The sequence below is a fragment of the Orycteropus afer genome, unplaced genomic scaffold (assembly GCF_000298275.1).
Source record: "Orycteropus afer afer isolate SDZICR_OR568_19922 unplaced genomic scaffold, OryAfe1.0 scaffold00091, whole genome shotgun sequence".
In the NCBI taxonomy this organism is placed as follows: Eukaryota; Metazoa; Chordata; class Mammalia; order Tubulidentata; family Orycteropodidae; genus Orycteropus; species Orycteropus afer.
Genome location: NW_006921678.1, coordinates 3,340,676 through 3,351,678, shown reverse-complemented (window position 1 = coordinate 3,351,678; position 11,003 = coordinate 3,340,676). Strand labels below are relative to the sequence as shown.

At 35.4% G+C, this 11,003-nt stretch overlaps 1 protein-coding gene across 1 annotated transcript in view; it reads left to right on the top strand.

Annotated features, from left to right (window-relative positions):
- The window catches only part of SLCO6A1 (solute carrier organic anion transporter family member 6A1), a 263,122-nt gene that overhangs the window by 209,808 nt on the left and 42,311 nt on the right, over positions 1-11,003 (top strand). The window contains exon 10 of the mRNA XM_007942498.1: positions 3,811-3,998. Coding sequence (XP_007940689.1) covers positions 3,811-3,998 — 188 coding nt within the window. The remainder of the gene's footprint in view (positions 1-3,810; positions 3,999-11,003) is intronic.

Below are 11,003 nucleotides of genomic sequence, written 5' to 3'. Positions count from 1 at the left end.
ATCGGGCAGTGTTTCTTTCTGCTGTGCATGGGGTTGCTATGAGTTGGAAATGACTCGACAGCATTTAACAACAACAACAACATGGGTAGAAAAGCCACACTAAATAATTTACCACACCGCAGGATGTATCTGCGTAAGCAGAGTACAGTGCTTCTCTGTTCGCTAGTTGACAGCACTTATGCTCTCTCCACCTGTCTCCTTTCCAGCCATCAGCCTTCCATATGTCTACACTGTTCTTGGCAAGCAGAGTCTATTCTTAGGTCCCTGGAATGTAAATGAGAACACTATCTCTTTCAATATCCAAAATGGCTGCCAGTTGTCAACATTCAAAATGTCTGCACTCTCCAGATAACTGAAAGTCCACAGATCAGTTTGTCTCCTTCTTTGCTGTTTCCCTTTTTAATCATGAGCCACCAGTATAGTTGTCCATGCAACCCTTGTCGAGCAGTGCTAGCCAATTTTTAGGTTAATTCTCATGTCTTAAGATTACTCTGAAATATTCAAACTGTCTATACTATCAGGATAGCTGACATTACACAGCTCCTTTTGTTTCCTTATTCACTGTTTTCATTCAGGTTCTTCTACTAGTTGATGATTGATCCAGTTCCATATCCTTTCTTTCAAAGCTCCAGACTCCAGAATTATCTTTTGTATCTGTGACAATTGGTTTCTCTTTTCTTTATTGAAAAGAGTCTGTGTAGCTTGTCTGCCTATTCTTCCATCTTACTGGAAGTCCCAAGCATAGCTATTTTAAAGTTCTTGCTACTGATGTCACTATGTAGGTTACCTATGAATCTATATATTTTTTTTCCTGTCATAATTTTAAGCCAGTTCCTTTTGTCACTTTGTAAACCTGGGAAATGTGGAAATGCTGGACATCATGTATGACAAAAACGTCATAATACGATTGTATAATTGTCTATTTATTTTGGCAATTTTTGTTTTATGTATTTTGAGGTTCTGTTATTATGAATGTACACTTTCATAATTGTTACATATTATTGACAAATTATTTCTTTGAGCATCATAAAAATTTTCTCTTGATCTCTGACAAGGCTCTTTTACTTGAGGTCTAATTCCTGCTTTCTTTTGCTAACTTCTTACAGGATTGACCTATTTCTGTCCATTTATTTTTCAGGTTTTAAAATTATGTCTCCTGTAGCTAAGCTATAGCATGGTTTTACTTTTCCTCCCATTCTGTCTCTGCCTTTTTGTTGAAGTTTTCAGACCACTAATATTGATACACTGGAAACATCCTTCTTCCACATAACCAAATGGCTTAATCTCTGCTCAAATATTGTATTATTGAGGATTCCATGACCACACTAAGTAGAGACATGTAAAAACACTCCCTCTCCTTTCCTTTTTTTCTCCATATAGTCTGTCACCATATGCTACATTGTGACATTTTTTATTGCCTGACTTTCCCAAGTAGCAAGTTTTCTACACTGAGCCAGGGATTTCTGTTGTACCAGACACTGAGATTTTCTAACAACTAGAATATGTGCACTGAAAATATAATCTGGAATGAATGAACTGTAATTTATTTATTACACTATTAAATTTCTTGCAATTTCTTTCCAGTCAGTCTACCTCTTAAAATATACTTTTTATTTTTACTATTCTATTACAACTGAGCGAGTTCTGGTGGCATAGTGTCTAAGGCATTTGCCTGCTAACCAGAATGCTGGTGGTGCAAACCCACCAGCCACTTCCTGGAAGGAAGGTTGGGCAATCTACTTCCATAGTGATACCTCCTCGGAAACCCAAGGAGGGGTTACTATGAGTGAGACACAACTTGATGGCAGTGAGTTTGTGTTCTGTGGGTTTGTGTTACCTAGTGCTGATCTGACAAGAAATATACCACAAATGGGATGGCTTAAACAAACAGGAGTTTTTTCTTACAATTTGGAGGCTTTAAGTCCAAGTTCAAAGTGCCAAGCTCTAAGAGCTGTGTGAAAGCCCCTTGACCTTGGGCTTCAGCTCTGCCTCTTGCTCCCGGCCAACTGAAGCTAGAGGCTTTTCTTCACTCAGGCATCTGTTGGCTTCTGAGGCTACCAAGCCCAAGATGGGCAAATAAAAAGGCACAGTCCCAATGTTACCAAACCACATGACAGGCCATTTAATTCAAGTTCATTGTAAGTCCCAAGGTAGGCAGAGCATGGCAGGCTCCTGAACAATGACACGGCTACATGTTCAAGGTGCCATAAGCTAGAGACCATTCCCCAAGGCTTTTGCTTATATACAGGAAGAAGACCATATTCCTTAAGGCAGCTAGCTACTCGGCTGTATACAGTAGATTACACTAGGGAGTTGATTGCCAGTCTCATCATGGAGAATACTACCACCAGCTGCCCAGCCACTCAACCAGGCCCAGCCAAGTTAACACATAAACAAAGCTACCACAGTTTGGACTTTTGGTTTTATTACAACTGATGCTTCAGAAATGACCAGAGGACCTCCTATTTATTATTAAACTAGGAATCTCTTCTAAGTCCTCAGTGGCTTGGAGATTTTTTGTTTGTTTATTTATTTGTCTGGTGTTTAATATGGCTATCTAAAACCTGTTTTATAAAAATATTCTTCTAGGGCTCTCATTACATTACTACTTTTCTTTTATAGTTCTCACTGAATTCCTTTGCTTGGCTTCTCTATATTTTTTTAAGTTATTTTTATTTCCGACTCTCATTGCACAGCTCCCTCTGCTTTTTTTCTATATATTCTCTTCTTTTGAGAATTTAGTCATTGTCTTGATGTCATTTCTTCCACAAATTACATCCATTTTCAACCTTCACTTCTCACACTTTTAATTATGTAGTATAATATTTCTGTTATTCAACATATCCATTTACCACTTAGCAACTTGCTCACCCAAACTGACATAATTTCTGAACCATCATTTTCTGAATAACTCAGATTCAAAACATCATGTTTGATCCTGCTTGTTCCTTCAGTAATAATCTAGTTCCATATTTTTGTTAATTTTGTGATTATTGCTATTATTTTATAATTTAGCATCTTTTCTATAAATTAATAAATTGCTAACTGTTCTCTATACCTCCAAATTCAGTTTAGTTCTTCTACAAAATATGACCAGATTCATCTTCCTAGAATTATAAACCCTACAATAAAAATTCCAACTTTTTATTGGTTTCAAATGAAAGTTTATGGTTCCTATAAAGGTATCATGAGTGGACGTTGTGGTACTACTGTGCCTAATAGATAATTCAGCCCTGTCACCATGAGTTATAAAATAAGGTCTTTATCATTTAGCCTACGTCAAAAACTTTTCACAGTTGAGTATTTTATTTGTTGCTTTTTCCTTAATTAGTGGCTAAGACACTTGCCTGCTAGCCAGACGGCTGGCGGTTCAAACCCACCAGCCACTCCTCAGAAGGAAGGTTGGGAAATCCTACTTCTATAGTGATACTGCCTCGGAAACCCAAGGAGGGGTTGCTATGAGTCGGGCTTGACTCGACGGCACATAACAACAACAACAACAAGCAAATATTTGTAGAATTGAATATAAATATTTTTGGAGAAATTTCTTAAAATAACAAGGCTTTTCTTAAGTAACTCTTACTACACCCAAACATACACAATCATTCTTTGACAGATAAAGTACCTTGAATTTATCAGTATTTATTTCTACATAAAAAATGGGAGTTTTAATATAAAGGCGTTTATTAATTAATAAAAAATGGTCAAGTTTTCTAAAGTTATTGATTTAACTTTTATTTTGTGATAATAAAGGTGTTTGCTTCATGACTATATTTCTGAAAGATTGTTTCCTATCTTCAATATTCATAGCTATACTACAATTGTTCTTGCATTACCAAAGGATTATCAACTGAAGATGATGAAGGTTACTTTCCTGATGCTGAACATGGGAAATGTGATGCAAAGTGCTATAAATTACCTTTGTTTATTTCTTTTATCTTTTCTACAATTTTATTTGCTGGTTTGTCCGGTGTACCACATGTTGTGACCATTATCCGGTATGTACGTATTTTTCTTAACATTATTAATTTAGTATATAAGAAAGTTAATTCTAGGAATACTTTAGACTATTTTGTGATTTGCCTTGCCTTTCATGATAGCAAATGCTCTATGGAAAAAATTGTTACCTTTTCAAAATTTGTATAATATTTGAAATTCTTTCTCGTTTTATTTGAATAAAATGTGTAGATACCACATTTAATGTAAATTTAATTTAAAACTAAATCATTTATTTAACTTAACCTACATTGAAAGTTCATAAATACAGGAGATTCTTAATCATAATATAGATAGGATTTTAAAGTTGATTCATTGGCTATAAGTATTTTTTGATTGTTCACGTCTATGTTAGCCAATTGATCATGAGCAACATCCTGTCAACAACAAAGGAATATAATAATTTTTATAATTTCAGTTGTTGTTGTTGTTGTTATGTGCCATCGAGTCAAACCCAACTCATAGTGACCCCTCCTTGGGTTTCCGAGGCAGTATCACTACGGAAGTAGGATTGCCCAACCTTCCTTCAGAGGAGTGGCTGGTGGGTTTGAACTGCCAGCTGTCTGGTTAGCAGGCAAGTGCCTTAGCCACTATGCTACCAGAGCTCCCAGTAGCTAACTTTAAAATTGTTGTAAATCAAACCAAACTTTGCTATTCATTTGTTCTTCCTACATATGTGAAATCCACTTTACATTCATTTTTTCATAGTAAGAGAATAGTTAGTCATTGATTTAATTTTTTTCAAGGACTAAGAAAAAACTTAAATCATAACATGTGATTTTTATCCAGTAGGAAAATAGATTAGAAAATATGATCAAATATACACCAAAAATTTTTTTAAAATGTATGGGCACATGTGGTCTTTGCCTTATTCTGACTTCCAATTTAGATGGCAAGATATAATGTCAAGTGACCTTTTAAATTTATTCATCTATGTCTGTCACTGTAGCTATATAGACTTTGCCCTCAAGTTGTTAGAGTTTAATCAAGAGAGATAAACAAATAGAATTCATAGGAATGCCTTGATTAAAATCTGTACAGGTTGATTGGAACACAAAATGGCTTGGTAATTTCTATATGTGGTGATTTGGAAATAATTATAGAGATATGAAATTTCAAATGGATTCTGAATATAAGTGATTTCTTATTATGCAGGCAGACTGACTACCTGGACTTAATAGGAAGGGAAAGCAGTGAAAGGAGAGGTAAAAATGTATGAGCAAGGAGTGTGTTATAACAAGAATAGTATGAATGGGACAAGGAAATTTTAGCTAGGCCTGGTCCAATCATGTGATGCCTTTTTTGCCATGTTAATCTCAAGAATGTCCTTCTGTGTACATCTAGGAGCCAAGAAAGGCTGTAAGCCTCAAGAGTAAAAATAATTGGATATGAATTTTAGATAGAATTCTCTGAAAATACTGTGGAAAATAGAGCTGAGGGGACAAATGAGAGAAAAAAGAAAGTACTTAGGGTATCACTTTAAAATTTAGTAGTGGTATTTAGAGACAGAGATTATAGAACATATTTGAAAAAAAAATTAGTTTGAGAAAAAAAAAGGGCAAATGTTATTGTTTAGATGTGTGGTACAGAATATTGAGACATTTACCATCATGTCCATATTTCTTGTAGGGAGCTGGATAAATCCATTAACTGAGACAAGAAATTAAAAAGAACAGGTTGAGATTGAAGATGTTCAGTAAAGTGTTGACCATGACATACTTAAGTTCATGTGAGATATCCAAGCAAATATTTCCAAAATAAGATGAGAGAGAGATGATAGTAGTATTTGATATTTCATTTTGAATCTTCTCATTTATCCTGGTAACCAAACAGAGCAACAACAACAATACAGTAACATCAACAACAAATACTACATCACACAAACACACATATACAATACACTTTCAATAAAATTGTGAAAACAAAACAAAACAAAAAATTGGTAAATTGAAATTGCATATAAACATTGCCAAAGATGAAGCAGAACTGGATGCCAACTTGAAAAGTTACAATGATGCTACAAGGAACAGGAAATGCTAAGAGGGCCTCAGTGTTGACAGATTTCATATATCTCTAGCATATATTCTTGTTCAAAAGGATAGGACCCTACCTTGAGATAGAAGTTGTAGAAGAGTAACTAAATAGAATCTCTATGAGGATATTGAAAGAGAAGACTTGAAAAGTGTACAGGAAGTTCAAACTTGGCAGATCTCAAAAAGTACCAGCAAAATACACTTTCCACTAAGTGTATTTTTGCGAATGAATGAACTTAAAAAGAAAGGAATGTGAAGCAATTGTAGAAGCCCAAGACTGACAATAGAAGTTTTCTTGAAGTGTAGGGTATATTTGGAAAGGCAGAGGAGATATTGACATACAGACCATCTTTAAGTCTTCCTCTATATAGGAGCTCTGGTAGCATAGTGGCTAAAAGCACTTGACTGCTAACCAGAAGGCTGGCGGTTCAAACCCACCAGCCACTCCTCGGAAGGAAGGTTGGGCAATCCTACTTCCGTAGTGATACTGCCTCGGAAACCCAAGGAGGGGTCGCTATGAGTCGGGGCCGACTCGACGGCACATAACAACAACAACAACAACTATATTAACAAAGGAAATAATCCTTCTGTCATGAAGCTTGGAAACTACAACCTATGTTCCACCCCCATTAATCTACTGCCTCTAGTTCATGAAAATCCATTTCATTCAAATATGAGTAAGTAGAAAAGGAAAGTGGTCTGCCTATAAACAAAAAATGGTTATAATGGAATAAATGAAAATTACCAATTATTACTTTACTCTAGTCAATGAAAACTCACCAGAAAAAATGTTTCCACAAAGCAGACAAAAATATAAATGTAACAATAAGTAAAATATATTTTTTAATTAAACAACCATAGCTAGAAAACAGGAGAAATAGCTAAAACAGAAGGAATGTATTGAATGAGAACTGACAAAATTAAAAAGAAACAGAAGGAAACAACATTTCAGAAATGGAATCTTCGTTATAAGGTACATAAGGAATAAAACAAAAAATATATATCACAGTAAGAGGAAGAAAAATAAAAGGAAGAAATTAAGGATAAAAAATAAAAATAAGGAAATAAATTATTAGAAAAAGTAACAAATATGGAAGACAGTTAAAGGAGATCTATCATACACATAATTGGAATTACCAAAGAAGAAACAGAAAAATCAAATGGTAATTCTTTGCCGTTTATATTTCTAACAAATTTAAAAATAACCTTGTTAATATCTACAAAAAACATGCTGAGAATCTGATTGGAATGTCATTGAATCTATTTGGGAGAATTTCTATATTTCCTTCACATATAAGATATAATGATTTCATTCATTTACATGTTCATTTATTTCTCCTAATTATGTTTTGTAATTTTTGGAGTGGAGATCTTATACCTCAGTCATTGTATTTGTTCTTAGGAAATTGATGTTTTTAGTGTTTAATAGTAATAGTATAGAATAGAATAGTTGAGTGTATCATATATAATCGTTTATTGCTGGTATGAACAAATGCAATTCACTTTTGTATTTTGACCTTATTCTATGACCTTGCTAATTTGAATTTCTAATTCTAATAGTTAGTTTGATATATAAACCTAAAAGAACAGAAGTAATGGAGTGGTTGAATAAATGATAGGACTTTTGCACAATGCAATACTATCCAAGTGTATAAAATAAATAGGAAGGATTTCTATGTTCATATAGGGAGGGATCTTGAGGATGTATCATTCCTTGAAAAAATAAAGGTACAGTACAGTAAATACAGTATACTACTTCCTATGAACAAAGGGGATAGTGTAGAGATACACATTTACTGTTACTTGAATTTGCATAAAGAACCACTGGAAATATAAACAAGGAAGTAATTGAGATTTTATCTTTCAGGATTTAGGTGAAAATGGAGATGGATTGGGACTGAGATATAAACAGGCAATCTTTCTAGTGTATGTCTTTATATTGTTTGGTTTTCCAAAACATGTAAATATGTTACAAATTTAACAAATAAAATTCAGTAGAAAAGACCCAATAAGGTGTAAATCGTGAAATCATTATCAAATAAGTGATCACAACAGCCGTGAAAGTGAGAAAGGATAGAATAGTTTGCAACAGGCCAGTTCTTCTACAGAGGCGAGGAAATAAAACCAAAAAAACAAACTCATTGCCATCAAGTGGATTCTGATTTATAGTGACCCCTTTGGGTTTCCAAAGTGGTAAATGTTTATAGAAGTAGATTTCCCAGTCTTCCTTGTGCAGAGTGTTGGTGGGTTTGAACTACTAACCGTATGGTTAGTGGGTCCAATGCCTTAGGCATTATGCCACCAGAGCACCTTAAAACTAGATTAAACAACAACAACAACAACAACAAAACTCACTGCCATCGAGCTGGATCCAACTCACAGTGACCCCTCCTTGGGTTTCCAAGGCAGTATCAGTACGGAAGTAGGTTGCCTAATCTTCCTTCCGAGGAGTGGCTGGTGGGTTTGAACTGCAAGCCTTCTGGTTAGCAGTCAAATGCCTTAGGCACTATGCCACCATATTTAAAGACAGAAAGTTGTAAAGGACTGTTGTTGTTATGTGCCATCAAGTCAGCTCTGACTCATAGCAATTCTATGTACAACAGAATGAAAAACTGCCTGGTCCTGTACCAGCCCTACAATCCTTGCAATACCTGAACCCATTGTTGCATCCGCTGTGTCAGTCCATCTCCTCGAGGGCCTTCCCTTTTTTGCTGACCCTCCACTTTACCAAGCATAATAGCCTTCTGCAGGGAATGGTCCCTTCTGACAAAATGACCAAAGTAGGTGAGACGAAGTCTGGCCATTTTGCTTCCAAGGAGCATTCCAGCTGCACTTTTTTCCAGGACAAATTTGTTTATTCTTCTAGCAGTCTATGGTACTTTCAGTATTCTTTGCCAACACCACAACTCCAAAGCATCAACTCTTCTTCAGTCTTCCTTATTCATTGTCCAGCTTTCACATGCATATAAGGCAATTGAAAATACCATGGCTTGAGTTAGGCACACTTTAGTCTTCAAAGAGGTAACTTTGCTCTTCAGCCCTTAAAGAGGTCTTTTGCAGATTTGCCCACTACAATCTAAAGTCTGATTTCTTGACTGCTGCTTATGTTGGTGTTGATTGTGGAACCAAGTAATATGAAATCTTTGACAACTTCAATATTTTCTCCATTTATCATGATGCTGCTTATTAGTTCAGTTGTGAGGATTTTAGTTTTCTTTATGTTGAGGAGTAATTCATTGTGCAGACTGTAATCTTTAATCATCTTCAGTAAGTACTTCAAGTCATCCTCACTTTCAGTAAGCAAGGTTTTATTATCTACATATTGCAGATCATTAATGAGTCTTCCTCCAATCCTGATGCTACATTCTCTTTCATATAGTCCAGCTTCTCAGCATATAGATTTAATAAATATGGCCCTGACACTGTCTTCCTGATTTTGAACCATACAGAATCCTGTTCTGTCTATGTACAGATTCCTCATAAGCACGATTAATAGTTCTATAATTCCCATTTTTCCAATGTTTTCCATAATTTGTTATGATCTACACAATCAAATGCTTTTGCATAGTCAATAAAACACAAGTAAACATCTTTCTGGTATTTGCTTTCAGCCAAGATCCATCTGACATTAGCCATGATGTTCCTTATTCCACATCCTCTTCTGAATCCGTTTTCATTCCTAGAAGTTTTCTGTCAAATATTGCTGCAACCATTTTTGGATTATTTTCAGCAAGATTTTACTTGTGTGTGATATTAATGGTATTGTTTAATAATACCCACATTCTGTGGGATAACCTTTCTTTGGAATGGGCACAAATATTGATCTCTTCCAGTCAGTTGCCAGGTACCTGTCTTCCAAATTTCTTGACATAGACAAGTAAGTGCCCCGAGAGTGGCATCTGTTTGTTGAAACATCTCAATGTGTATTCCCTCAATTCCCAGAGCCTTGTTCTTCACCAATTCTTTCAGTGCAGCTTTAACTTCTTTCAATACCATTGGTTCTTGATCATATGCTACATTTGGTACAGTGACTCTGTGTATTCCTTGCATCTTCTTTTAATGTTTCCTGCGTCATTCAATATTTTGTCCATAAAAATCTTTCAACATTGCAACTCGAGGCTTGAATTTTTTTTTTTTCAGTTCTTTCAGCTTGAGAAATGCTGAGCATGTTCTTGCCTTTTGTTTTTTTAATTCCAGGTCTTTGCACATTTGCTTTTAAAAATTGACTTTATGTTCCTGAGCTGCACTTTGAAATTGGTCATTCATGTTCAATTTGTCAAATCTGCTCTTTAGATGGTCTAAAAATTTAGGTGGGATATAATCAAAGTCATATTGTGGCTCTTGTAGGCTTTTTAAAATTATCTTGAGCTTCATTTTGAACTTGCATATGAGCAATTGATGGCCTGTTCCACAGTCAGCTCCTGGCCTTGTTTTGGCTGAAGATATTGAGCTTCTTCATCGGCTCTTTCCACAGATGTAGTCAATCTGATTCCTGTGTGTTCCATCTGGTGAGGTCCACGTGTAGAGCCCCCATTTATGTTCTTATTAAAAAAAGTATTTGCAATGAATAAGACATTGGTCTTGGAAAACTCTATCATCCAATCTCTGACATCATTTCTATCACTAGGCCATATTTGCCAACTACAGGTGATCCTTCTTTATTTCCAACTTTTGCATTCCAATCGCCAGTAATAACCAACACGTCTTGATTGCATATTTGGTCAATTTCAGAAGTTGGTAAAAAATCTTCAGTTTCCTCATCTCTTCCCCATTGCATAAGTTTGAATAAGAGTAGTATTAACTGGTCTTCCTTCTTGGCATATGCCATCAATTCCCGGAGCCTTGTTCTTCACCAGTTCTTTCATTGCAGCTTTGACTTCTACCTTCATTACCATTGGTTCTAGATCATATGCCACTTCCTGAAATGGATGAAGATCGATCAGTTCTTTTTGATACAGTGACTCTGTGTATTCC